The sequence below is a fragment of the Phoca vitulina genome, unplaced genomic scaffold (assembly GCF_004348235.1).
Source record: "Phoca vitulina isolate PV1807 unplaced genomic scaffold, GSC_HSeal_1.0 scaffold13, whole genome shotgun sequence".
NCBI lineage: Eukaryota > Metazoa > Chordata > Mammalia > Carnivora > Phocidae > Phoca > Phoca vitulina.
Window position 1 is genome coordinate 3,573,625 of NW_022589716.1, and position 27,944 is coordinate 3,601,568.

Genomic DNA, 27,944 nt, shown 5'->3' on the forward strand with positions numbered 1-27,944 from the left:
AAGACCCTGCCCAAAGCAAAAATATTCCTAGGACAACAGTACCTACTCCACAGCTGGTGCTCTATAAATGCCCACTAGATAAAGGAATGAATGAAAGAATGATACATTCAGGCTGCAGCTGGTGGAAACAGCTGTGGGCTGTGACAAGCCTGGGCTCCAACGCTGCGAGTCTCTTACCAGCTATGTGACCCAGGAATCTTCCTATCCTCTCTGAGCCTCAGCTTCCTCTCTATACGTGGGATAAAACAGCAGTTGTAGCCAAAACTTCTCCAAGTGCGAGCCCTGGAAAGTCAGGCAGGCCAGGGTTGGAATCCAAGCTCTGCCCTTCCTCTCTGCGCTACCTTGGAAGCTACTTCGTCTCCCCGAAGCTCAGTTTCCACATCTGTAAGATGGGACAGACCCCACCATGGGGCGTCTGGGAACATTTAATGTGACTCCTGGGGCAAATGGGCGAATGGGCGAGAGATCAGACACTGTCTTCCCCGGGTGGGGTGAGAGGTGAAAGAAGTGGGGAGGAGGTTTTAGGTAAGGGGAGCCCCCCCTCTCGCGCAGCCGGAGGCCTCCAGCAGGCAGGGGCGCATGCGCAGAGCAGCCCCGCGGCCCCTTTATAAGCGCTGAAGCGGCTCTGGGGCGAACGGAGCGCAGGGCGCAGGGGCTGGACCCGGCGCGAGCAAGCGGAGCCAGAGCGTCCTTTGTGCCGCGCGACCGCCCCGGGATGCGTCCGAGCTAGGAGTCAGGTGGGGGGGTCCGTCGTGGGGAGTGGGCCGCGTTGAGGGAGAGGTCCTCGCGATTAGAGACACAGCACGAAATTGGGGAGGGGGCCTGGGATCAGAGAGAAGCCCCCAGAACAGGGAGGGGGGCTGAGAGGGGGGAGGGGAGACCCAGATTGGGGAGAGAACGCAAACTGGGAGGGCGCTTGAGAATGTCAGGGGGACTCGGATTTGGGGGTCAGTTCCCGGGTTGTCCTGGGAATGCGGAGACAATCCCAAGGTGGGGAGGGGGCCGGGCTGGGGGTGGGTCTCAGAATTGGGGAGGGGGCACTGGGAACCAAGGCTAAGGGAGGGCACCCCGACTTTAGAAAGAAGAAGAGGATACCCAGATGCTATATGGGGGGCTCCAGAACTGGGCATCCCAGGGTCTGAGCTGAGACACCCCAGGATTTTAAGTGGGGATTCCCAATTTGCAGATGAATGGAGGAATCCAGGCTGGACTGCAGCGGGGAGGGGGGCCCTCCAGATTAGCCTGAGTCCAATAGAAGGGGGTCTTCCTTGAGTGTGAACGGCCATGGAAAAGGGGCGCCCTACAGTCTCCCTCTCCTTTTGGCCCAGGTCCTGTCACCACATCCTGATTCAGGGAGGAGGCTCTGGGGGGCTCCATCCCAAGGTGGTCCCTGTTGTTCCCTTGGATCTGGAGTTGGGGTGGTGTCCCTTCTCCCAGAGAGCACACTGGGTCTCCCAGGTGAATGCTGGGTGTGAGTCCCCAAAAGCCCCCAGTTAGGATCCCCAGGACACATGAGGGGCACCCAGTCCCAAGAGGGGGGCCGCTCCCAGCACCTCCACATCTGACCGTGTCCTCACAGAGAGACACAGACACTTGCCTCACCCCTTCAGTTCGATCTGCCCACATAGACTCTTATGGAAGTACTGGCTTGGTTTGGGGGCACAGGCACTAGGAAGTAGGGGGCTGGGACCCCAGGCCCGGCCTAGGCAGGAGCGACCCCCATTTCTGTGCGCGGGGCTTTGTTCCTCTCAGCAGCATTAATGGGAGACAGCCAGGATGAAGAGAGGGTTGGCGCTGGGCCCCAGCGGGGGACGTGGGGGAAGGGCAGAGAGGGAGGGGTGGGCAGATCGTGGGACCTCAGAACCCAGCAGCTTCGCTGGCTCATGGACATTTCCAAATGGAAGGTGCCCCCGCCCCAGGAGGTGGGGGCTTTGTGTGTGTGTGTCTGTGTGTCTACCCCATGCTGAGAGAGGTTGTGTGCCCACGGAGGGTCTGGGTTCCTCTGTGAGTCTAATGTGACTGAGGTTGTGTCTTTGTCAGGAAACTTATGCCGGGGGCCACATCACCAGGTGGCAAAATGATGTGTGCCCGCCAGTCACCAAGGCCACATTTATCCAGCCTCTTCTGTGCCAGGGGCTGGCATCACCATGTGTGAGTGTGTGTGAGGAACTGTGTCTGACGGTATGGCCTCATCGAGGGGTTTATGTGGAGAGCCTGAGACTGTGGGTGTGTGTCTTTGTGCAGAAGACGTGCTGCCTGCCTTGTAAGTGCCCATATTGTCTCTCTTTGTTAATGTCACTGTGAATCCGAGTGTGCGCGTGTGTCTCCCAGGCTCTGAGTCTGGGGTGTGTGGCTGCATGTACAGAAAGGGGGTCCTCTCCATGTGATTGGCAGTGTGGACCCTGAGCCTGGGGGTGTGTGGGATATGGTCTGCGTGCAGAGTCGGGGAGCTAATGGGGGAGACGTTGGGGCTCAGGTCCCCAAGCGGCAGCCTGAGATGGTTTACTGAGCCTGGCTTCCGTTCTCCTCTGAGAAGTTCCACGATCATGCCCATGCACACGAATATGCCCAGACTCCAAAGCTAGAAACACACACATGTGCTCATGGCCCCTGCGGAGGGGCACTTGGACCCACACATCCAGAGACCACAGTGGGTCTCCTATGCTCCACGCAGTGCACAGAGCTGCTGCAGACTGATGCACACATCCACACATCACAGGGCACAAGTTCACATCCTTGCCTGGACACAGCATCCCGACGCACACCCAGGAACACACAAAAACGCCTGCTGGCAAACTCACCCACATTCAGTCCCCACTAAGACAGGAGGTGGGTATGAGGGGGGGACGAACACACACACACACACACACACACACACACACACACACACACACACACTCCTTCCGGGCCGCCCCTCCTCCAAGGCCCCAGAGGCCCCTGTTTGCATATGCATGAGGCTCATGCATTATTCACCAGGGGGTGAGTCCCAGACAGCTGCGTAAATGCTCACCTCTGGCTGCTCTGGGGAGGAGGTATTTTAAGAGAAGGTGTGTGGGTGTGTGAGGGTGCAAGTGGAGGGAATAGAGTGCATCTGGGAGAGTGTGTGTGCACGTGGGAGGGTGCACCTGAAACTGTAACTGTGTTGGATCACCTCTGTACATTTGCGTGTGTACGTGAGGCTTTGTATACAAAAAGCTGATTTTTAATTTGACATTTTTAGCACTTCACAAGTCTTAGCTTGTTCCATCCTCACCATAACCATGAGGTACATGCTGGGTGATCCCCATTTTACAGGTGGGGAAACAGGCGTAGAGGATGAAGCAGCATGTCTAGGATCATACAATATATGGAAAGTAGAGGCAGAGCCTTTTTTCTTTTTTTTTTTTTTGCCTCTTTTTTTAATGTAATCTCTACACCTACCGTGGGGCTTGAACTCATGACCCCAAGATCAAGAGTCACATGCTCCTCCAACTGAGCCAGCCAGGCACCCCTGGATGTAGTCTGTGCTTTTAGCCATACAGTGTGTGTGTGTGTGTGTGTGTGTGTGTGTGTGTGTTCGTGTTCTCTGAACTTGCCCCCTCCTAAGGCCCTCTTGGGGCAGGTGCAGCGCAGAGTCCTGCCCCACCCGCTAATACCTTGCCAGGCCTTGAACAACCATCAGGGGACCCCACACTTGTTCAAGGTTCCAAGGTGGAGAAATGAGGACAGCCTGGAATGGAAACAGAAGTTGCTGAGGTTTACGGGTTGGTAGTTGGGGGCACCATCCCAGGGTCTGGCCTCTGCCCTGCTGTGCAGCCCTAGGCAAACCACTAACCCTCTCTGGGCCAGAGGCCCTGCCAGAGGAAGGCAAGGAGACCAAGTGTGCAGTGTCCCGCATTGTCTCCCTAGAGTTCAGCACCACGGATAGGTCCCTGGCTGGCCTCCCAGTAGGGCCTCTGGGAGCTGGGAAAGGGCACTGGGGGTGGGACGAGCTGTCCTCCACAGCCCCGTTCTGGCTCTATCTACACTCCCCTTCTCAGGGCTATTCTTTCATTGGGGTAAGGGTGCAAGATCTGGGTTTATAGAGGATGCTCTAACTTGCCATCTGTCCCTACCTCCTGAGCCCCAATAAGGGGAGTGGTACAGAGGGCTGGGAGACACGGGGGAGGGACTGCCTCTCCAGGGTTTCTGGTCTCTGGAAGAATGTGAAGCCTGGGAGGGCACTGCTGTGTCCCAGTGCCTGGATTGGGCCTTACTTATAGTTGGCACTCAGTAATTGTCCATTTTATGCCTGAAGGCCACAACCCCTAGAGAAGGCTGGACCCACAACTGGAGTTTCTCTGTGGACCTAGGAGGCATCTTTGCTAGGCGGTATGAAGTCAGGAAGAGGGTGAGGTGGGCAGGGGTGAGGCCCCTTCCTCCAGCTGGGACTTGGCAGCTTCTCAAAAATCCCAGAAACCAAGAATAGAATCTTGGCGACAACCAAATCCTGGAATTGAAGCTGAGAATCGTGTCAGTCAGCAAACCCAGATTAAAGGCTGGGTTGGAGGCCAGCCTACTGTCAGGACTGGGGACCCCAGGCAGACTGGGACTGGTTGCTGCCTTTTAGGAGCCCCCAGTCTTATGGGCAAGGCCAACCTGAAAAATAGGATTTTTATCTTGGCTGTGTTAAGGTCAATAATAATAATAACAGCAGCTCAGGGGAGCCTGGCTGGCTCAGTTGGAAGAGCATGTGGCTCTTGATCTTGTGGTCATGAGTTTGAGTCCCATTTGGGTATAGAAATCACTTTAAAAATAATTATTTTATTTTTTTAAAGATTTTATTTATTTTAGAGAGAGATAACATGAGTGGGGGGTGGGGAGGGGCAGAGGGAGAGGGAGAAGCTGATTCCCCACTGAGCAAGGAGCCTGACATGGGGCCCAATCCCAAGACCCCGAGATCATGACCCAAGCCAAAAGCAGACACTTTACCAACTGAGCCACCCAGGCACCCCAAACAAATAATTTTTTAAAATAATAATAACAGGGGTGCCTGGGTGGCTCAGACAGTTAAGCATCTGCCTTCGTCTCGGGTCATGATCCCAGGGTCCTGGGATCGAGCCCCACATTGGGCTCCCTGCTGGGCGGGGAGCCTGCTTCTCCCTCTCCCTCTGCCTGCTTCTTCCCGTGCTTGTACACGCTCTCTCTCTCTGTCAAAAATAAATAAAATCTTAAAAAAATAATAATAATAACAACAGCTCAAACTTACTCCTTCATGCCAGGCAATTGTAGGCATTTTATTATTTATTTATTTATTTATTTTAAAGATTTTATTTATTTATTTGACAGAAAGAGAGAACGAGCGAGTGCATACAAGCAGGGGGGAGCGGCAGGCAGAGGGAGAGGGAGAAGCAAGCTCCCTGCGGAGCTTGATCGGGGCTTGATCCCAGGACCCTGGGATCATGACCTGAGCCGAAGGCAGATGCTTAACCGACTGAGCCACCCAGGTGCCCCAGTTCTAGGCATTTTGTATGTATTGACTATGCTTACACATCTATTCCTTCCAACTACCTGATGTTATCCCTATCTAACCTACAAAGAAACCAAGGCACAGAGAAGCTAATCTACTTTTTCCAGGTCACACAGCAAGGAACAGGCAGAGAGACAACTCCTGGTCTGATGCACTCCAGCACCCATGCTTCTGACTGTGACTTGACTGTTGGGATTCTGAAGTCAGCTCGTCCTGGGTTTAGATCCTGGCTCAGCCCTTGCTTGCTGACTGTGTGACCTTGAGTGACATGCTAGCCTCTCTGAGCCCCAGTTTCCAGATCTGTAGAGTGGGGGACTTGGCCCTCCCACACTGACTGTCTGGGAGGGTTATACTCACTCCCATTCTCCCTCTCTCTCCATCTTGTTCCAGGTCCAGGATGGGGGCCGTGTCTGTCTGGGCCTTGGGCCTCCTGATGCTCCAGGTGCTGCTGTTTGTGGCTGGGGAACAGAGTGAGTTGGCTTGTAGGGTGGGAGAGGTTGGGTTCTGGGGTAATAACAAGATGGGGAAGCTTTTTAACTCTAGAGCCTTCTCCTGCTGGCTCTCTGGCTTGGTCTGGAGAATAAAATGAGAATAGATGAAAAAGGTCTTTGAACAGTCAAAAGCGAACAAGACACCTGAGAGGTTATTTTTAGTCATTGCCAGTGGAGGCTGGAGGTTCCTGCCTCTCACTGTTTTGCTGAGATGAGCTGGAGAGAGAGAGAGAGGAAAAAAAAATTATAATAGTGCAGAGATTGATTAGTGATGCCTGCCATGGGTGGGGCAATAGAAATAAGGTCTGTGTGACTTTCCTTGGCATCTCCCCAGCAGTGGTTAAAAGCCCAGGCATTAGAAATGCCTCCTGATTTGCTCTGTGGTCTTAGGCAAGTACAATGATGTGTCTGAGACTCAGTTTCCTCAACTCCCCCAAAACACGATGAGACATGGCTACCTCTGCCTATGGTTATGAAAATCAAATGAGCTGATTGCTATGTATAAAGTGCCCATTATATAGAAGGTACTCCGCAAACACAAACATTTCTAATGTCTTCCTCTTACTTAACTTTTGGGGAAACTGTGACTCAGAGAAGGATAGTGACTTTCTCATGGCCACACAGTGAGTCAGTGACAGAGAGTCAAATCCCTGGCAGGCAAGATCTGGATTTTGAGTGGAGGCAGAACTATGACGGGATCTGACCCTATTACTCCTCTTTTGCTCACAGACTGGGGTGCACATCACAGATCCGTTGACTGCATTATGATGTTGTAGGCAACTTCCCTCTCTGGCTTCAGTCTCCCTATCTGTAAAGTGAGGGAGAGAGCAGTCTCTGCTGGTCCTTGTCTTTGAGTCAGGTCCTCTTTCCACATTCTCCACTCCAGGCACCCAGGACGTCTCTGCTGCTGCCTCTGCCACCATCGACAAGGGGCTCCACATGCAGAAGGTGGGGTCGGGGTTGGTTCGGGCCGCGTTGGCAGAGCTGGTAGCCCTGCCCTGTCTCTTCACCCTGCGGCCATGGCCAGGTGCAGCCCAAGAAGCCCCTCGGATCAAGTGGACCAAGGTGCGGACTGCATCGGGCCAGCGGCAGGACTTGCCCATCCTGGTGGCCAAGGACAATGTGGTCCGAGTGGCCAAGGGCTGGCAGGGACGCGTGTCACTCCCTGCCTACCCCCGGCACCGGGCCAACGCGACGCTGCTACTGGGACCACTGAGGGCCAGCGACTCTGGACTCTACCGCTGCCAGGTGGTGAGAGGCATCGAGGATGAGCAGGACCTGGTGCCCCTGGAGGTGACAGGTCAGTTGAGGGCAGGGGAGAGGACAAGGTTGGGAGGGGGAGGGGCTGAGACAGAAGCTCAGCCACAGAATGTCACCTTAGAGATCACTCCCTGAACAATGATTCCCTTTCGATTCTTCTTCTTCTTCTTCTTCTTCTTCTTCTTTTTTAAGATTTTATTTATTTATTTGACAGAGAGAGACACAGTAAGAGAGGGAACACAAGCAGGGGGAGTGGGAGAGAGAGAAGCAGGCTTCCTGGCGGAGCAAGGAGCCTGATGCAGGGCTCGATCCCAGGACCCTGGGATCATGACCTGAGCTGAAGGCAGACGCTTAATGACTGAGCCACCCAGGCGCCCCCCTTTTGATTCTTCTGATAAAGTCCCAAAGAAAGTCTCCTCCAGGACTACCCTTTCTTTTTTTTTTTTTTTTTAAGATTTTATTTTATTTATTTGAGGCAGAGAGAGAGAGGGAGAGCACAAGACGGGGTAGGGTGAGAGGGAGAAGCAGTCCCCCCGATGCGGGACTCGATCCCGGGACTCCAGGATCATGACCTGGGCTGAAGGCAGTCACTTAACCAACTGAGCCACCCAGGCGCCCCAGGACTACCCTTTCTATAAACACTTCTCTCTTACCTAAGAGAGAGCAACTTCTGGCTCAGTCTCTTGTGGGCCACAGTATTTTACAGGCTTTTACAACTTTAAGTCCCTTTCATGGTTACCTACTTTCCCATAAGACAAAGGATATTGACTTTCTATCTGAAATAGGAATATAAATTTCCTTTTACAATAATTTTTTAATACAATAAAATAAATTTATGTTTTAAAGAGTGAGGTTTTCTTTTAAAGTCGATTGAAAAAATATATTAAGTAAATAACAGTACTCAAATACCTGTTTAACCAACTCCTGTATTAAATTCCTTCTGTTGAAATATCCAGTGTTTCTCTTTTCCTAACTGATCAAGGTGAACAAAACAAAACAAAAAATTTTTTTGATTATTAAAGCAAAGTCCGGGGCGCCTGGGTGGCTCAGTTGGTTAAGCGACTGCCTTCAGCTCGGGTCATGATCCTGGAGTCCCGGGATCTAGTCCCGCATCGGGCTCCCTGTTCGGCAGGGAGTCTGCTTCTCCCTCTGACCCTCCCCTCTCTCATGCTCTCTCTATCTCATTCTCTCTCTCAAATAAATAAATAAAATCTTTTTTAAAAAATAAAAATAAAAATAAAAATAAAGCAAAGTCCTAGAATAGGGTGTGGCACAGTAGATGCACAAAAGGTAATTGACAAAGGACTCAGTGAATGATTGTTGTGTGGAAAACATCCTGTGGATTCTTGCTGGGAAGTTGATTTCCCTTAACCTTTGTTGGCCATGGGCAAGTCCCTGCACCCCCAGTCTTCCCCCACCCACAGTATCTCACTGCATATTTTATGGGGTCAGCCAACTATCCTTTTTTCAAGGCCTTGCTGATCAAAACTGATAAAGCTTGAAGAAAACTGGTAAATGATAAAGGAAGTAAATTCCTCCTCTGGGCTTGTTCAATTGATTCATTCAATTAAACATTTATTGAGCACCTACCATATGCTAGTCTGGTGCTGGGGATATTATCATAACTGAGATGCAACTGTTGCCTTCCAGAAGCTCTGATAAAATAGAATGTTTCATTCCTTTGTCTTGCTCAGACATTTCTTTCATCCCTAAATCAGAATTTCAGTAACAGTGAGCCCATTATTGATGTTTCACGTCCTGACTTGCATGTCACCTCCTCCAGGAAGTCTTCCATGACTCCACCAGGCTGAGCGAGAAACACTTGATCTCCCATTGCCCCCTGGGCTTCCTCTATCAGTGCATGTACTTAATCCTCTTTCTTTTTTTTTTTTTTTAATTTTATTTTTAAGTAATTTCCACACCCAATGTGGGGCTTGAACTCACAACCCCGAGGTCAAGTTGCATGCTCAACCAACTGAGCCAGCCAGGTGCCCCAGCATGTACTTATTTCTTAAAAGGCGGAATTTCTCTCCCTCTTCTCCATGCCTCCTGTCACCTCCAGGGTCTAAACCTGGGCATGCAGAGTGCTATCTTTGGGGTCAGATCATCCCGGATATGAGTTTTGGCTGTGCCTCACACCGGCTGTGTGGGACTGGCTGTGTCCCTTAATTTCTCTTAGCCTTAGTTTTCTCCTCTGGAAATGGGAATAATCATAGTGTTGTTGGAAGATTTCAATGAGATCATACTTATAAATGCCTTTTTTTTTTTAAGATTATTTATTTATTTATTTATTTGAGAGAGAGAATGAGATAGAGAGAGCATGAGAGGGGGGAGGGTCAGAGGGAGAAGCAGGCTCCCCACCGAGCAGGGAGCCTGATGCGGGACTCGATCCCGGGACTCCAGGTACATGACCTGAGCCGAAGGCAGTCGCCCAACCAATTGAGCCACCCAGGCGCCCCACTTATAAATGCTTTTTACATGGTAAACATTTGACAAATTGTAGCCCTTTATGGCCATTGTTATCAGTTTCCTTATTGAAAAATGGGGGCATATCAGTCTGGCATGGTACAGGGCAGCATAGGGGAGCAGGTCTATTATTATCAAACCCGGGGAAGGGGCATTCTGCAAGAGGGAGGTCTGTTCTTAAAGATTCCAGCATACATCAGCCCCTATCCTGGATGTTCCCCCCACAGGTGTTGTGTTCCACTACCGGGCAGCTCAGGATCGCTATGCACTGACCTTCGCAGAGGCCCAGGAGGCCTGCCGTCTCAGCTCGGCCACCATTGCAGCCCCACGGCACCTGCAGGCTGCCTTTGAAGATGGCTTTGACAACTGTGATGCGGGGTGGCTCTCTGACCGCACTGTTCGGTGAGGGGGTATACAGGGTTGGGATATGGAGACCTAGCCTCTGGGGAAAGATGGTCATTGGGGGCCCCAGGCACACACATTTGAGAGGGATCCCCTCCTTGTCTTATCAGGTATCCTATCACCCAGTCCCGTCCTGGTTGCTATGGCGACCGTAGCAGCCTTCCAGGGGTGAGGAGCTATGGCAGGCGCGACCCACAGGAACTCTACGATGTGTATTGCTTTGCCCGTGAGCTGGGGGGTAAGTCTGGGGCTGGCAGGACACCCCCACCGCACTTACCTGAGCCCCGGTTACCTCCCCAACCCCCATGCCTCCTTAGGGCTCTCTTAAGTCTCATCCCTCTCTAAACCTGCAGCCAATATCTGGGCTCACCCTTCTCTGAGCTTTCCTTCTCTCCGGGAGCCCCTCTCCTTCCCTGTGCCCCTTCCTTCCCTCTCTCTGAGACCCTGTCCCTTCTCTGAGCCTCTCCCCCTCCCTGGCCCCTCTCCCTTTTCCTACCCTCCTCTTCCTCTCTGAGGGCCCCTCGCCAAGCCCCTCCGTTTCTCTGAAGCCCAACACACTCAAGGGCCTGAGTCACCTTATTCGTAAAAAGAAGCTAAGGCCCTCCTCTTAGCACTGCGTGAGAGGTAAAGACTTCGACGGGTCGGGGTGAGCACAGCTGTGGCTGTCGCCGCCTGGTTTAGCCACCACCCAAACCCGGCCAGGCTGGGGTTTAGAGTGGGACCCCCTTCCCGGGCTCCGGGGGAGGATCCCCCAGGCCCGCGTGACGTTCGCCCGCGCCTTCCCGCAGGCGAAGTCTTCTATGTGGGCCCGGCCCGCCGCCTGACACTGGCCGGCGCGCGTGCCCAGTGCCGCCGCCAGGGCGCCGCGCTAGCCTCGGTGGGACAGCTGCACTTGGCCTGGCACGAGGGCCTGGACCAGTGCGACCCGGGCTGGCTGGCCGACGGCAGCGTGCGCTACCCGATCCAGACGCCGCGCCGGCGCTGCGGGGGCCCAGCCCCGGGCGTGCGCACAGTCTACCGTTTCGCCAACCGCACCGGCTTCCCGGCGCCCGGAGAGCGCTTCGATGCCTACTGCTTCCGAGGTGCGTGTAAGGCCACGCCCCGAGGTTACACACCCCGGTCAAGGCCACGCCCCTGGGAATTTTGCTTTCTATTGGAGGCGGAGCCCAGACGGAGGAGAGACCCCTGGAAACAAGCTCTGCGATAAGCCACGCCCTCGGGTGAAGGCCACGCCCCTGATGCTGGCCTTTCCCTAGGAGCCCCGCCCTGGGGGTAGGACCGCGGCCGGAGAAAGCCAAGCTCTGGCGGGGAAGTTCTGTTTAGGGGGTGGGCTATATCTCTTGAGGTCGCTGAATGACACGCTCCTGGGTGGAGCATATTTTAGCTGGAGGCTTGTGCATAAGTATCCCCTGGGGAGGAAGTGCTGCCTTGATTAGCCATGGCCCCTGGGCAAGGCCACACCTCCAGGGACTAGGGAGGACCCTAGTCCTTGGAGTGGGACCAAAGCTTCAGAAGCTGCAAACCTGACTTCAAGGACCTAAGTCTAATGTGCAAGGGGGGAAAAATTCCCTTTGTAGGAAGGCCACACTCATTAGGAGCTTCCTCTCCCTAGAGGGGGAGCCACCGCTCAGGCCTGATCTGCTCCCATGAGAATTGGCCACTGCCTGAGCTTTACCCAGGAACCAAGCTGTCTCTTGACCCCTTACTATGACCAGTTGACTGACCTTGACAGTGGGCCCTAGCCTGAATAGTGGGAGTGATAACTTCGCACCTCCCTCTCTCAGTCTGGGGGATCCCAGAAACCGCCCAGAAGTTTCAGACAGAGGGGCACAGAGAGACAGAGATATACAGAAGGTCTGTGCTACAGCATGCTTGGAGTGGGGGTAGACTTCAGGTGGAACTTCCCAGCCAGCCCCTGGACCTGACACAACCTTTTCGGCTCTCTCCCACAGCTCATCACCCTACACCACATCAACATGGAGACCCAGAGACCCCCTCGTCTGGGGATGAGGGGGAGATTCTGTCCGCAGAAGGGCCCCCAGCCCAAGAACTGGAGCCCAGCACTAGGGAGGAGATGATCACCCCTGACTTCCAGGAGCCTCTCGTGTCCAGTGGGGACGAAGAGCCTCTGATCTTGGCAGGAAAGCAGCAGTCTCAGGAGACCCCCAGCCCTGCCCCTGGAGGCTTCACGCTAGTCTCAAGGCCCTCCCTGGAGGCTGAAGAGGTGTGGCTGAGCACAGCGGCCCCCAGCCCTAGCAGCCCTAGCACTGCTGTGGGCACACACACGGAGGCAACTCCAACTGGCCCCATACCCAGGAGGAGGGGACGCTTTAAAGGGTTGAACGGGCGCCACTTCCAACAGCAGGAACCCCAGCAAGGCCTGGAGATGGGGCTTGAGGCTGGCACCCAGCCCCCGACTCCAGAGGCTGCTGGGAATCACGTGGAGCCTCCGCTGGCCACGGGAGCCACAGATGCCTCAGGGAGTAGCCAGAGTCAAAGCCCCTGGGCCGTGCTGACCAATGAGGTGGATGTGCCTGAAGCTGGTGAGTGGGGTCCCAGGGGGGAGGTACGACCTGCCTGGGGGTCTGACGGGGACGCGGGAAGAGGCTCCAAATCCCAGCTGGGTCCCCAGGCCTCACCTAGCCTCAGAAGCCCCCTCTTCCTTGGGCCTGGAGCCAAGGAGACTCAACAGAAGGAACTGCTAAGAGATAATTCGAATTACTCTTGTTGATATTGTTGCAGGTTCCCCTGGTGGCAGGAGCCCCCCAGAGCCCTGGCTGTGGCCCCCAACTGTGGTCCCACCTAGCATCCCAGGCCCCAGCAGGGTCCTTGGCCTGAAACTAGAGGAAGCCAAGGGCCCCAGTGTGAGGCCAGCCACTCCTGACCTGCCCTTGTCCCCCTCAGAGGCCACCGTCCTGGCACCCAGCCCCTCAGAAGGGCCCAGCACTGCCTCCTGGGAGGTATCCCCCATGGTCTCTTCCCCAGACCTACCTCTCGTGGCCATGCTGCGGGCCCCGAAACTGTGGCTACAACCACACCCTACATCCCTCCCCACGCAGGCCGACAGCGTCACAGGGCATAGTGAGGCCATGGCCGCTGGCCCACCCTCTCCCGCCTCAGAGACTGAGGCTGTCCCCCAGGACCCCATCCATCTAGAGGTGCATTCCCTGTCCCTCTCCTTAGTCCCAACAGGACAGGGTAGGGAGGCCACATCCCCAACAGTTGGCAGCCACAGAGCAGGACGTCCAGTAGCTTCTTCGCAGACAGCCACAGACACACAAGCTGGAGCCAGTCCTAACCATCCCAGGGCAAACTTCGGAGAAACCGGGGGGACCAGCCCTACTGGGCTCAGCAAAGCTGAGCTCCCCAGATCCAGCCCAAAAGCGTCTGTGGACAAGAATGTGGCAGAAGATTTCACCCCCACTGAGACAGCCACTGAGCCCACAGGAGTGAGAGACATCTCAGAGTCTGGGTCTGGGGTCGTCAGCACAGCGGAAAGCTCCAGTTCCAGCTCTCAGGCCACCGTGGACGAGGCACAGGGCACGTGGCCCTCACTGCACAGTGAAGGGCTGGACTCCCGCCCTCCATCTGCACCCTCAGGGGGCCCCAGAGTTTTCTTAATTCCTGGGGTCACGCCGAGTTCAGAGCCTTGGGCTGCTATAAATGGAGAAACCATGTTGGGGCCCACAGATTCCACAGCCACACTGGACGCCAGTGATGCTGGTGGGATTTGGGAACATGGATCCCACGGGGTTGAGGGAACCGAAAGCCCCACCTTGAGCCCTCAAGTGGCTGTGGATTCAAGCATGGCAATGTCCCTCTTGTCCCTGGACCAGGGGGACAAGGTTGGGGTCCTGGCCATGTCCACAGTGGCCTCCTCAAGCTCCCAACCCCATCCAGAACTGGAGGGCCAGACGGTGACCCCGGGAACCCTGGGAACCTTGGCCCCTTCACATGACAGCAGCCCCCAGGGGGAGCCTGTTTTTCCTTCTTGGACACCGACGGCTGTCAGCGTTGACAAGCCTGCCTCAGTTTCCTCAGGAGAGCCTACAGTGCCGGGAGACTCCCCCAGCACCCCTCCGCCTGCCTCCCTGGGCCCAGAGGAGTTTGAGCTGGAGGTCCTGGCAGGGAGCCCAGGTGTGGAGGGCTTCTGGGAGGAGGCAGCGAGTGGAGAAGAGCCAACCCTGCCAGGGACCCCTGCAAATGGGAGTGCGGAAGAGGGTGAGTTCAAAGCTTGTGACCTCATCCAGCCCACTGTGGTCAGGGCTTGGGGACAAGGGGCTGGGGAGCGCAGCGCTGGGAGGGAGGGTTATTCACGGGGCCCCCCGGGGAGGTTTCTAACAGGGGATGATGTTGGAGGTGGGAGCTCCCTAGGCAGAGTTGAACTGCGGAAAGTGTGTTCCTGGAAGAGGCACCAGCTGGGCAAAGGCCAGGAGGTGAAGTTGGACCTTTGTTTTGATGCACAGTGAGTAATGGGGGAATAATGAGGCAGTGGATGGAGTTTGAGTTGGGGGATGAGTCCAGTCAACAAATCATGCTCATGTCCACGCTGAGCCAGACAGTTCTGTGAGATACTGGGGTCTGGCCTTCAGGGACACCTCAGTCCGGGAAGACAGAGCTGGACACAGACATGCCCAGGTGGGGCTGGAGGGCGGCAGGAAGGGCTTTTTGTTCAAGTGGGAATTGCAAGTGGAATTCAGTGGTGCAGATGGGATCGTGGGGGCCCCTGAGCCACGGGGAAAATGGGTACTGGGAAGAGACAGGAGGGGTGGGTATCCGCCCCATTTTATAGAGAGCAAAAGAAGGCTTAGGGAAGTATGCTTGCCTCCTAGTCAGTGGCCAGACTTCAATCAGAGCCCAAGTCTGTGGAAGCCTTAACCACCCTCTGTCCAGTGGAGTCCGGAGAAAGCCGAATGCCCTGTTCTGGGGCCATGTCTGCCCGCCAGCTCAGCCTGCAAATGCTGGCACTTTTTTTTTTTTCTTTTTGGTCAATTGAGCTTAAAAAAAAAGCAGCAGCTAATTAAAAGACACTTTTTCTGAGTTGCAAAACACCCTTATTAACACAATTGGGTTTACACTTGCTCCTTTTTTTGAAGGCAAAGTGTAGCGACGCTACAAATAGTGGATGCAGGGTTTCATCTTCCACTCTCTGTCACCTCTGGGCTGTGTCCAGGACTGCATCCTCTTTTCTCAGATGCCCAAGAGGCAAGCGGATTCTGGGCAGGGGCGCAAGCATCGATAAAGGCTGATGCTTCTTGGTGCCTGCTGCGTGCTTGGCTTGCTCTGAGCACTTTGCTGGACTCAGCTTGGTTAATCCTTATAATGTCCATGTGGAACAAGTCCTAGCAAGATCCTCACCTTACAGAAGGAGAGACTGAGGCACAGGGAAGTCAGGTGACTTGAGCGGAATCATGCAGCCGAGGAGTGTAAATGATAAGATTGGAATCCAGGCCATCTGACAACAGTGTGTCTCGAACACTAAGTCGTACAATGCATATTTCATTGGTATCAGAAACAAACAAACACCCAGGGTCTTGGGGAAGGGGTGAGCTCACCCAGGGAAGGAGTAGAGAAGAGACTGGTGGTGGGAGATGGGCAGAGGGAAGGAGGCTCAAAGCCAAAGGAGCTAGAGAAGGGGATGCTCAGAGAGGTAGGAGGGAAAACCATGGATAGGGGTGCTAAGAAAAGTGCTTTGGGTGTAGCCCCCAAGACCGCAGCTGCGTCTGTCTTGGACTCTGTTGGTTTCTTGGCTCCAGACTGAAGGCAGCAGCAGCCTGGGTGGAGGGAGGCAGCCAGCGCTGGGGGAGACCCAAGCGCCTACCCGCCCGCCCGCTTGTAGCAGAAATGCTAATGAAGCCAAAAATAAACGCGGCACCAGTGAGCGACTGAGTCACCGCCAGCCCGTGGGTAGGTGTCGGCAGCTCAGGGCACCTGGTGGGGCTCACGCGTCCCAGCGCCTGGCAGCCCCATGCGTGTGCACACACGTGCTGGGGTGGTACCAGGGACGGATACAGCCAGCCACAGGCCCCTCTGGCCATCCATGGGGACACATGCCATCACCCCGCGGACAGGTGTCAGCCATTGCAGAAGGGTCAGCAGCTACTTCCATTCAGCTAACAAGCAATTAGTGAGTGCCTGCTGTGTTTCAGGCCCCATCTGGAGACCAAGTCCCTTGTCCCCTGGAAGCTGACATTCTAGGGCGACATTCTAGAACTTTCCCAATCATGGAAATGTTCCTGGAGCTGTGCTAATATGGTAGCAACCGGCCACGTGTGGTGACTGAGTCCTTGAAATGTGGTTCGTGTGACTGAGAAACTGCGTTTTTACTTTTATTCCAATTTAGTTTAAACTTAAATAACTCTATGTGGCTGCCATGTGGCGCACCGCTGCTCTGGGGGAAGGCACAGACAGGTAACAATGATCCTAGTAAATAAGCAAATTATATTGGAGGTTAGAAAGTGATATGGGCAAAAGAGAAAAGTAAAGCAAAGGGTGGGGGATGCCAGTGGGAGTTTTCTAGTTGTGGAAGGGAGGGCTCAGAAAGGCCTCTCTAACCAGATGAAATTTGAGCAAGCCGGAAGGAGGTGAGGCAAGAGCCATGCAGAGATCTAGGGGAAGAGCATTCCAGGCAGAGGGAATGACCTGTACAAAGACCCTGAGGTAGACCCCTGCCTGGCATGTAGTAGGAACAGCAAGGCCAGTGTGGCTGGAGCAGAGTGAGCCAGGGGAAGAGAGGAGGAGGTCGGGCAGGGAGACGTTGGGAAAAATCACACAGGGCCCTGTGGGCTGCAGTGAGGACTTTGGCTTTTCCTCTGAGGGTAATGGGGAGCCATGGAGGGACCTAGGCAGAGGAGGGACATGACCTGACTCAGGTTTACATAAGCTATCTCTGGCGGCTATGGGGAGAACAGCCTGTGGAGGGTGACAGCAGAGATCAGACCAGGAAGGAAGCAACTGCTTATTACCATCTCAGTTTCTTGTGAGGCCCTGGACCAGGCAAAAACAGAAATTCTAGGTTATAGGGGCCAGAGAGGGCCTTAAACTGGACTTCCAGAGCCTTGGAGGCCAGTGTTGGTTCTTGTACTGTTCTGCTGTGTGACTTTAAGCCAGGCCCTGCTCTTCTCTGGGCGATGGTTCTAGTATCTGCAGTGGAAGATGGCATGCTGCCCTGACAAGGGATGGGGGTCTGCCTGGGATAGGATAAGAATTCTTGCTCTGCTCCTCCCAGGCCCCAGGGTGGAGACCACCCACCAAGGCATCTGGGCCTCAGAGAGGCAGAGGGGAGACTTAGCTGCCTCCAGGGAAACCCAACTGATGGGGGGAAATGGTGGGGGAGGGAGACAAGGACACATATTCCTCAATGCTCTGTGAGTGTCTAGTCCATACCGAGCAATGCTGAGACCCCTCAAGATGCCTCAGGTTGATAGATATGTGGCATTATGGTCGGGACTGGGAGAGGGATGAATTGTTTTTATTTCTATTTTGTAGGTGAGGCAACTGAAATTCAGAGAAGTAATTTGTCCAGAGTCCCTAGTGAGTGGCAGAGCCAGGGATTAAACTAGCCTCTCTGATTCCAGAGCCCATGGTTATAACTATTATAATCCACCACCTCTCTATACTATAACCACTGAGGTTGCATCAGAAAAGATTGAGCCACCAGAATGAGGGAGGTGATGATTCCCACTATTGCTAGTGTTGCTCATACCCCACTTGGGACCTTATGTCCACCTCTGTGCTCCAAACTTCGAGAAGTACAATGACCATCAGGGCATGTCCAGAAGAGAGGCACAAGTCAGGGAGGCACTTACACCCATGTTCCAGGAGACTTCCAAAAAGAAGCTTCAGGAAGCCCATTGCAGTTCAGTCAGTTTGCATAAGCAGAGTGGCCCACAGATGCTCTGAGAGGAGTAAGCTCCTCATCACGGGAGCATGCAAGAGGAAATTGGTAGCTGCCTACTGGAAGTTATAGAGGGGACTCCACAGGGAGGGTTTGGGGGAGTCTTAGGTCTGGATTCTGGGAAGGCAGACAGCACGGTGGCCTGCCTCCTCTGCACACTGCCTGTCCACCCTGCAGCCCCCTTGGATCCGTGCGAAAACAACCCTTGCCTGCATGGAGGCAGCTGTAAAGTCAACGGCACCATGTATGGCTGTAGCTGTGACCAGGGCTTCGCCGGGGAGAACTGTGAGATTGGTGAGTGCCCCAGACTCAGGATCGGAACCTAGACTTGCTTGAATCCGAGCCCTGATGTCTACCCCAGCGGACATCGCATGAGGACTCAGGGATAACAAAATGCTGGCTTCAGGTGCTCCCTTTCCCCTCCCCCGTCCTTGGATCCAGTAAATCAGCCCCGAAGAGCTGAACCAGCACCAAACAGCTGAGCTTTCGTCCTGGGGACCAAGGCTCAGGTGCGCTGCCTCCCATTACTACCAGGTAGGGATGAGAGGGGAGGACAAATCATAAGGCTCAGACTCCTCCCAGACCCAAGGGGGCTCTTCTTAGCCCCAAAGCCCAACACAGGAACTATGACAAATTATGAAACTTTAACAATAAATATAAATGATATCAGTCTTGAGCTCTGCACATTACCTCACTGACTTCACAACCACACTACTAACTATAGAATTATAACAATAAATATAAGCAAGGTAATTTCTTGAGCTCTTCCATTGACCCTCCACTTACAACCACCCTTGGGAAGGTGCTATTTTTATCATCACTTCGAAAAAATGAAAATGAGTCCCAGGGAGGGGAAGTGACTTGCCCAAGTCATACAAATCTCAGGCACCGTCTACACAGGAATTGTTAGGAGAGCTCAAATGATATCTAGCTCCACCTACAAACAGCATCTTACCTCTGCGCATGTCCTTGCAAATGCCCTGGAACTCGGTGTCCCTAAGTTCCACGTTCCGAAAAGACCTCCATCTTTGACATTCCGTGAGTCTGTTTGCCAGAGTATAACCTTCAGTGTTCTGAAGTCCAATGGAACATGCCACACACCCTGGCTCTCGGGCTGGCCCAGTGGCATGTGCTCTCATTAATGGTAGTTCATGTTAATTGTGTGAGGTTCCACCTCCTTGACCTCCAGAGTCATTGGGCCAGCTGTGCAGACCACCGTTGCTTTACTCAGGGGCCAGGATAGATGGTAGGATCATGACCTCATCTTCTGCCTGGTTCCTTGTGGGCACCGGGCACTGTGGGGAGGCTGACCTCTGACTCAGTCCCACCCCTCTAGATATTGATGAGTGCGTCTCCAGCCCCTGTGAGAATGGAGGCACCTGCATTGACGAGGTCAACACGTTCGTCTGCCTTTGCCTCCCCAGCTATGGGGGCAGCCTCTGCGAGAAAGGTGAGTCTCTTTCAAGACCCCGGAAATAGTACCAAGAGTGGGGCTGGTTACGGGGCCGCACGCACTCCGCCCATGCTTCTGGTCTCCATCTCTATTTCTCTGGCCGTGGGTTGAACAGATGACAAATTGTTGTTTTGGGATAAAACTCACATAACATGGAATTAACCTTGGAGTGTACAATTCATTGGCATTCGGTACATTCGCGATGTTGTGCAACCACCACCTCCAGCCATTTCCAAGACATTTTCGTCACCCCGAAAGGGAATCCTGTATCCATGAGCAGTCACTCCCCATCCTCCTCCCTTAGCCCCTGGCAGCCACTACTCTACTTTGTCTCTATGGATTTGCCTGTTCTAGACGTTTCATATAAATGGAATCCTTCACTGTGTGTCATTTTGTGTCTGCTTTCTTTCACTCAGCATGATGTTTTCAACATTTATCTACATTGTCGTGTGAATCAGGGCTCCATTCCTTTTTATGGCTGAGTAATATTCCATTGTGGGGATCGACCACGTTCTCTTTATCTGTTCATCACTTGGTGGATATTTGGGTTGTTTCCCCCTTGTGGTTAATGTGAATAGTGCTGCTGTGAACATTCATGTATAAGTTTTCGTTTGGACACCGGTTTCCTTTTTTCTCGCCCCATTTTTTTGGCCATACCTGGCTGGAATGGCTGGGCCACACGGCAATTCTGTGTTTAACGTTTTGACTGTTTTCCACAGTGGCTGCACCATTTTACATTCCCACTGGCAATGTGCAAGAGTTCCAATTTCTCCACATCCTCGCCAACGCTTGTTATTTTCCTTTTTAATTTTTTTTTAATTTTGGCCACCCTAGTGGGTGTGAGATGGTGTCCCATGGTGGTTCTGATTTGCATTTCCTAATGACTAATGATGTTGAGCATCTTTTCATGTGTTTATCGGCCATTTGTATATCTCTTTGGGAGAAATGTCTCTCCGAGCTTTTTGCCAGGAGAGAAATTTTAGGCCACCCTGAGATCCATTTCCTGAGTTCCTAGGGCCGCACAGAGGGTGCAGCCAGATCAGAGAAGGAGACATCAGAGTTGGGATGAGAGGGGTGGGTGTGATGATCTCCGGTTGAATGTCTTCCTGCAACAGAGAAAGAAGGGAATATGGGAGGGGAGAGATGACCGGGGTGGGGGGGGCGCAGAGCCTCCGGGGGATGAGGACAGGAAGAGGGGTGATCTGGCCTCCCAGTGACCTTGGGTTTGGCCCTCTCTCTGGTGAACTGGCTGTGCTCATGGTCAGCAGGGCGGGGCTTGGCACAAGGCCAGTCTCCCTCACACTCCCATCCCACGTCCCAGACACGGAGGGCTGTGACCACGGCTGGCACAAGTTCCAAGGCCACTGCTACCGCTACTTTGCCCATCGACGGGCGTGGGAGGACGCCGAGAGGGACTGCCGCCGCCGGGCTGGCCATCTGACCAGCATCCACTCACCTGAGGAACACAGCTTCATTAACAGTAGGGACTCTGGGGTGGGCAGGGTGGCCCTTTGCCAGTCCCTTTACTAGGGCATCCCCTAGGGTCCTGAAGACGCCACCTTTCTGAAGCTGTGTTCATTAATGCAAGCCCTGACCCCTTTAATTCATGTGTCCATTTATCCACTTGTTATTTCATCTATTCACTTCATTCATTCATTCACCAAATATTTACTGAGTATGTACCAGGCACCGTTCCAGGCACTGGGACACAGCAGTGAGTAAGACACAGATTGTCCTGTCCTCAGGGATTGACATTCTTGTGGGGGCTATAGGCAAATAAATAAATACCTAATTACATAAGTCTACACTATAATTTAGCTGGTCCTAAGTGCACAAATGACAAATAAAACAGAGCCAGGGGAAAGAGGGCAATGAAGAGGCATCTGGGATGTGGGGGATGAAATGAGGATGGAGCTCTGCAGAAATCTAGAAAAAGAACGTTGCATCAATTAAATCTGGCATTTATTGATTTATTCATTATCTCCATGCCATTTGCTCATCCATCCAATTATTCACATTTCCCCCATCCCATCCCCTGTTAATTCCTTCATTTGTTAATTCCCTGGTTCCCTCGTTGTTGTTGTTGTTTTTTTCCCCCTCAGTGTAATCAAACACATGCTTATCCTCAATGACACTCAGCGACTAATGCCCTCACTTGGTCACCTGCCTGCCCTGTCCAGCCCCGCCTGCTGGCTCTCCTATCCCTTACTTTCCTTTTCTGCAAAGATCTGACGTGTCTCTGTTTATTCCTTCCTCTGGCTTTGTTTAAGCCACAAATCGTGGCAAGACTGGAGCTTAATTCCAGTCTTTTTCATGCCTCCCCTACCCTTCCATTCTCATCTGCATGGGAAGCGAGGGGAGCGAGCCCACACAGAGGCTGGGGGAAGGGCTGGGGTCCTCCCTTCCCATACCTTCCACCATTCCTCCAGCCCACACCCGAGGCTGGGGGCAGGGTGGGAACTCAGCCCTCAGGATGCCCCACCTCGCAGGCTTTGGGCGTGAAAACACGTGGATCGGCCTGAATGACAGGATCGTGGAGAGGGATTTCCAGTGGACGGACAACACAGGGCTGGTGAGTGGCAGGAGCCAGGCTTGGGTCTCCCTAGAAAAGTGGGATGGGTATGAGCCACGTGGGCTCTGTGGTCTGGCCTGACTTTACCCTCTTGTGCAAATCCACCATAGGTCCTTGTGGGTCTGAGATTCTGGAGTTGGTTGGCAAAGGAGCTTCAGCAAAGCCCCAGATCACCCTTGACTTCCCAGCCCTGTAAACATTTGGTCTACCCAGTGGCTGAGGTTATAAACCTAGGACCAGGGCCTGAGTCCTCCTCTTGCTCACTGCCGTGTCCTTCAGCCGTGGACTCTAAGATATTCCCATTGCCCTACAGCCTCCCTTATCAATCACTGGGACCCCTGAAGCGGCCCCCCAACACCCTCCCCAACACGCACACTTGCTACCTACACTCCTGCCCCTCCACCTGGCAGCCGGGGAACTTTTAAAAAAATGTGGTGAAATTCACATAATATAAAATTAATCATTTTAAAGTTTTCTTTTTTACATTTTTTATTTAAGTCATCTCCACACCCAATGTGGGGATCGAACTCATGACCCTGAGAGCAAGCGTTGCACGCTCTTCTGACTGAGCCAGCCAGGCGCCCCCCAAATTAATCATTTCAAAGTGTACAATTCAGTGGCATTTAGGACCTTCACAGTGTTGTGCAACCGTCACCTCGATCTAGTTCCAGAATATTTTCATCACCCCAAAAGGAAAACCTATATACATGGGGACCTTCTAAAAATCATACATCAGATCAGGATTCTCCCTGCTTCAAGTCCTCTCAGACTCTCAATTGTTGTCAAGATAAAAACCCACCTCTTCCTGCTGTAGAAAACAGTCTGGCGGTCCCTTAGAAAGTTAAAGTCAAACAGGATTGCCACATGACCCAGAAACTTCGCTCCTAGGTAGATACCCCAAAGAAGTGAAAGCAGATACTCAAACAGATATTTGTACCCTCAGGTCCACAGCAGTACTATTCACAACAGCCAAATGGTGGAAACAACCCAAATGTCCATCAGCAGATGAATGGGTGAACAAAATGTGGTCCATCCGTACAATGGACACTATTCAGATGCAAAGCTGCTACGTGCTACAATGTGCATGAAACTTGAAAACATTATGCTCAATGAAACAAGCCAGACATAAAAGGCCACATATTGTATGACATATGATTCCATTTACATGAAATATCTAAAATAGGCAAATTCGTAGAGACAGAACATAGATCAGTGGTTGTCTGGGGCTTGGGGCAGGACCTAATGGGGAGTGATTGCTAATAAGGACAGAGTTTTTGTCTGAAGGGATGAAAAAGTACTGGGGATAGACAGTGGTGAGAGTTGTACAATGTTGGGAATCGTATTAATGCCAACGAACTGGACACTTAAAAATGGCTAAAATGGTAAATTTTATGTGATATGTATTATACCTCAGTTTAAAAGAATCCATCTTGGGGGACCTGGGTGGCTCAGTCGTTAGGCGTCTGCCTTCGGCTCAGGTCATGATCCCAGGGTCCTGGGATCGAGCCCCTCATTGGGCTCCCTGCTCCGCGGGAAGCCTGCTTCTCCCACTCCCACTCCCCCTGCTTGTGTTCCCTCTCTCACTGTGTCTCTCTCTGTCACATAGATAAATAAAATCTTAAAATAAAATAAAAGAATCCATCTCCTCTACTGCAAGAACTGGCCCTTGGCCACCCACCCACCACACCCAACTCCATCTAGAAGCTCCAGCCCCACTGGCCTCCGTTTTGTTCCTCAAACAGGATAAGCCCTGTCTTGCCTCTGGGCCTTTGCACTAGCTGTTCTCTCTGCTCTTGGAATTCTGTTCCCTGTCTGCATCATTTCTATCCTTGAGTCTTCAGCTGTCCCCTTGCCTCCTCAGGGAGTCCCTCCGGGACCTCTGTTCAACTATTTATATTACAGTGACCCATGTGGAAAACAGACTGTCAGGGAGAAAGGAAGGAGGTAGGAGGGCCAAGGAAGAGGGCACTGCCATCTCACAGCCAAAGGTGGGGTGACTCTGAGTGCAGTGGGGGCCACCGTCAGGCAGAATGGTGCCCATTGTGTAGATGGGAACACTGAGTCCTTAAAGTTTGAGTGGTCTGGCCAGGGGAGTCCTGCGCTAGGCAATGACAGAGCCTTTGACCCCCTGCTCCCCATTCCTGCAGCAATATGAGAACTGGCGGGAGAACCAGCCTGACAATTTCTTTGCGGGCGGGGAGGACTGTGTGGTGATGGTTGCACACGAGAGCGGGCGCTGGAACGATGTTCCCTGCAACTACAACCTCCCATACGTCTGTAAGAAGGGAACAGGTATGCTGCTCCGCGCCCCACCACTTCTCTTCTGCATCTCACACTCACTGGTTCCTTGTTTTATTTCAGTTCGTAAATATAAGTCAGCCCTGCCCACTTTTCACTACAGCACTGTGTGAGAGTGCCTGTTTTTTCCCACTTTTGCCAACTCTGTGTTCTCAAACTTTTTGTTCTTTGTTCATCTAAGTGGGGAAAAAGATAGTATCTACTTGTTATGGTCGTTTGCATGTCTTTAAGGATGAGAATAACCAACTGTTCATATGTCAATAAGCTATTTGTAGGTGTTTATTTTCCTGGGACCTGCTAGTTCATCTCCTCTGCATAACTTTCTATAGGTTTGTTGGTCTTATTGATTTGTAAGAACTCTTTACATATTAAGAGAACACTTATAAGCATTCTCATGTCCACCTTTCTCTGATACTTTTGTTTATTCTTACTTATGTTTCTTTGCCAGTTTTCATGTACTTTCTTCTTTTCATTTGCTCAAATTTATTCTTGTCTCCCATCTGCTTCATTGCCATCGTGCATAAGAATTGAGGAGGGTGGGATGTGTCCAGGAGGTTTCTGCCCCTAAGGAGCTCCTGGTTTGGATAGAGGAGACAGACACAGTCGTATCTGGTCGTGTGGGGTCACAGCTGGGCAAAGGGCAGGACTTGCTGAGGGGTATATTATTCCCCCAAAGAGAGGAAACCATTTCGGCCCCAGATGTGGCCACTTCCCTAACTGGTGGTTCTTCTGTCTCCAGTACTGTGTGGTCCCCCTCCGGCAGTGCAGAACGCCTCACCCATTGGTGCTCGCAAGGCCAAGTATAACGTCCATGCCACTGTCCGGTATCAATGTGATGAAGGATTTACCCAGCACCATGTGGCTGTCATCCGATGCCGGAGCAATGGCAAGTGGGACCAGCCCCAGATCGTCTGCACCAAACGTAAGTGGCTGTCCCCAGACACCTCAACACAAGTTTCCAGCTATTTGTAGTCTCCAATTAAAACATCTCACTACACATTTTGATCTGCCTGATAATACAGCCTTGTGGATAAGTGAGAACTTACCAGCCTGCCCGGTGTTTCCTTCACTTCTGCTCCCCCTGAAAAGGCCCGCTGCATCAGGCCACCCTCCTCTCACCACCTCTTGCCACTTGCTTGTCCTCCCTCATTTCCCTGCAGCCAGACGGTCCCATCGGATGCGGCGACACCACCACCACCACCAGCACCACCACCAGCATCACCACCACAAATCGCGCAAGGAACGCAGAAAACACAAGAAACACCCAGTGGAGGACTGGGAGAAGGAAGAAGGGAATTTCTGCTGAAGAACCAGGCAAAAGGAAGCACAACCCCTTCCCCACACCTTCTCTGGAGCCTTCACCTGGGGAGACAGAGCCCAGAGAAAAACAAGAGGGTCTAGAATCCCCTGAGCCCCAAACCACATCCCCCCTCCATAACCCTTTGTAAAAAGTTCCTCTCTCCTCTTTCTTATATACACATGGTCCACTTGGCAGGCAAAGCCAGGTGTCTGAAAAGTCAGTTCCAGTCAGGCTGAACTCTGGGAGCATCTCCCAGTGAAGGGAAGCACATTATGGCAAAGATCGTTCTTTGCACTGGTTAAGTCTTGTGTTGGCGAGGCTGACTACCACTTGTTGAAATAAGGCTTTGATGAGGGTGCAAGAGTGTCTGTTTGGATTCACACTAAGGAATTGCTTATCACACCAGACATGCAGGCTTAGTAAACCGTCAGAGGTCCTAAATGCAGGCTGAAGCTTTTAGTTAAGGTCGTTGGCTTTGGGAGTTGAAAGCACACTGCTTGAACTTGACAGTTGCTCTTCCTTCACCCTGGACTTCAGCCCAAGTTCCGTCTTTGGTCTTGGGGGAATAAATGGAGTGTGGAACTCCTATGTATTGAATTTTAGGAATGTTTTAGAACAACCTCCTTCTGTGCCCTCAGAGTTAGGGGTCAGAATAGTCAGAGCAATATATGGGCAATGGAGGGAAGGTGTATTGCTTACCCTCCCAGGTCGAGTCCAGTGCTGAGATTTGGTGGTTCTGTATGTGTGGTGAATCTCTCTCTCACACACACAGATGAGAGGATGTTTAGGGCTTGATGAGCCCAGATTTCTTCCCCCTCCATCTCTCAGGGAGACAAAGAACCTCCTTCCTGGACCAAGGAGGTGCCAAGTTTTCTAGCTCAGTGCCCATACCCGTCCCTCAAGAGACATCGGTAGTGCCCCTGCCCTGGGTCCCGCTCCTACTCCTGCCCCATCCCTGTCTCCATTCATTGCCTGGCGGACTAGAAACGCTTAAAACTTGAAGTAGTGACATCTACCTGCGGTTATGTTGTAGAGAAATGCACAGTGTTAAAACCGAAACACACACACATACACATGAACACACACACACACACACACATTTTTCTCTCATCGTTTTTAAAAATCTTTTAAGTGGGAAAGAACTAACTAAATCTGTTCCCCCAAATCTGCAACCTATAAAAGAACTTTCCAGGCCAAAGGCCAGGATTCAGCTCCCTGATCTCTGGCAGGAAAAACCTACAGCTTATCCTCTATATTTTGTCCACTCTCAACTCCTGTATTCTGGGAAAAATCTGTGGATTTGTGTTAAAAACCAAATGGGGAATGACCCTCTGCAGGAAAGAAAAATAAGCAAACATATGGTTCAAGGGTTCAGTAGAGAAAGAAATGTGTTCATTGAGCCTATGTTCCTCCTGGGAAGTAATAATCATAGTTGACAACTGTGGAGTCTATACTGTGCTAAGGACTCACACACTTATCTCCTTGAATCTTCTCAACAGCCCGGTGATTTTGGAACCATTATTTCCCCATTTTACACATGACAAAACTGAGGCTCAGATAAGAGAAAGGCACTGGTTTGAAGTCACAGCCAAGACAGGAGCAAGGATTTGGTCCTTCCTCTGTGACTCCAAACACTGCTCTTTACTTTGGGGGAAAGGGTTGAAACATAATTGCACTCTCTCACATCCATAGGCAGACTTAGGAAAAGATTGAGAAGTGCAGGCTAGACCCTTATCCTTGACCGTGGTCATCAGTCTTCCCTGCTACAAACATTATCCACTGTTCCACCTTACAGTTATAGAGAAAGCCCAGGGATGTACATTTGCCTTCTTGCTTTGATAATTTTTTTTGGTTTAAAAAATATAATAACACATCTTCAGTAATTCATGTCATAAAATGATTTTCCTTGGGGGGTGGTGCTGGGGATGCAACTTTTTTGGGGGGGTCTTGGTTTCTGCTCCCTGCCCTTGGCCCCCTTAGTCCCTTGCTCTGCCTCCACCCCAGCTTTTCTAAAGTGGGTGGTTTGTCTTTTAGTCTTTCCCTTTGGGATGTGCGTGTGTGTTTGCGTGTGCCGCGTACGTGGCATGCGTGTGAGTGTGTGTGCGTGTGAACAGCTTCAGGTTCTGCTGGTTTTGCTGTGAGCTGCAGTGTTCTGTGGGTCTGTGGTATCTGACACTGTGGACATTAATGTACTTCTTGGACATTTTAATAAAATTTTTTAACAGTTCAACCTGTCTGTCACCTCCTGAGACCTTTCTTCATTTATTCACTCAGCAAGTACTTACTGAGCAACTGTTATGAGCCGTGTACTGTGTTG

The 27,944-nt window shown here is 52.2% G+C and overlaps 1 protein-coding gene across 1 annotated transcript; it reads left to right on the top strand.

Moving 5' to 3' along the window:
* Positions 1-599: 599 nt before the first annotated feature.
* Positions 600-27,850, top strand: NCAN (neurocan). The gene is made up of 15 exons (XM_032412525.1): positions 600-737; positions 5,879-5,958; positions 6,866-7,279; positions 9,933-10,107; positions 10,218-10,345; positions 10,896-11,189; positions 12,060-12,650; positions 12,850-14,328; positions 18,182-18,298; positions 19,341-19,454; positions 20,779-20,937; positions 21,947-22,029; positions 24,177-24,321; positions 25,067-25,249; positions 25,488-27,850. The coding sequence occupies exons 2-15, from the start codon at positions 5,886-5,888 to the stop codon at positions 25,631-25,633; spliced, it is 4,101 nt and encodes a 1,366-aa protein (XP_032268416.1). The 5' UTR covers positions 600-737; positions 5,879-5,885; the 3' UTR covers positions 25,634-27,850.
* Positions 27,851-27,944: the final 94 nt, after the last annotated feature.

Excerpts from the sequence above, each read along its gene's own strand:
- NCAN (XM_032412525.1), top strand. The coding sequence starts at position 5,886 with ATGGGGGCCGTGTCTGTCTGGGCCTTGGGCCTCCTGATGCTCCAGGTG. Across the intron at positions 11,190-12,059 it reads CGATGCCTACTGCTTCCGAG|CTCATCACCCTACACCACAT; the intron begins GTGCGTGTAAGG and ends TCTCTCCCACAG. Across the intron at positions 22,030-24,176 it reads GGACGGACAACACAGGGCTG|CAATATGAGAACTGGCGGGA; the intron begins GTGAGTGGCAGG and ends CCATTCCTGCAG.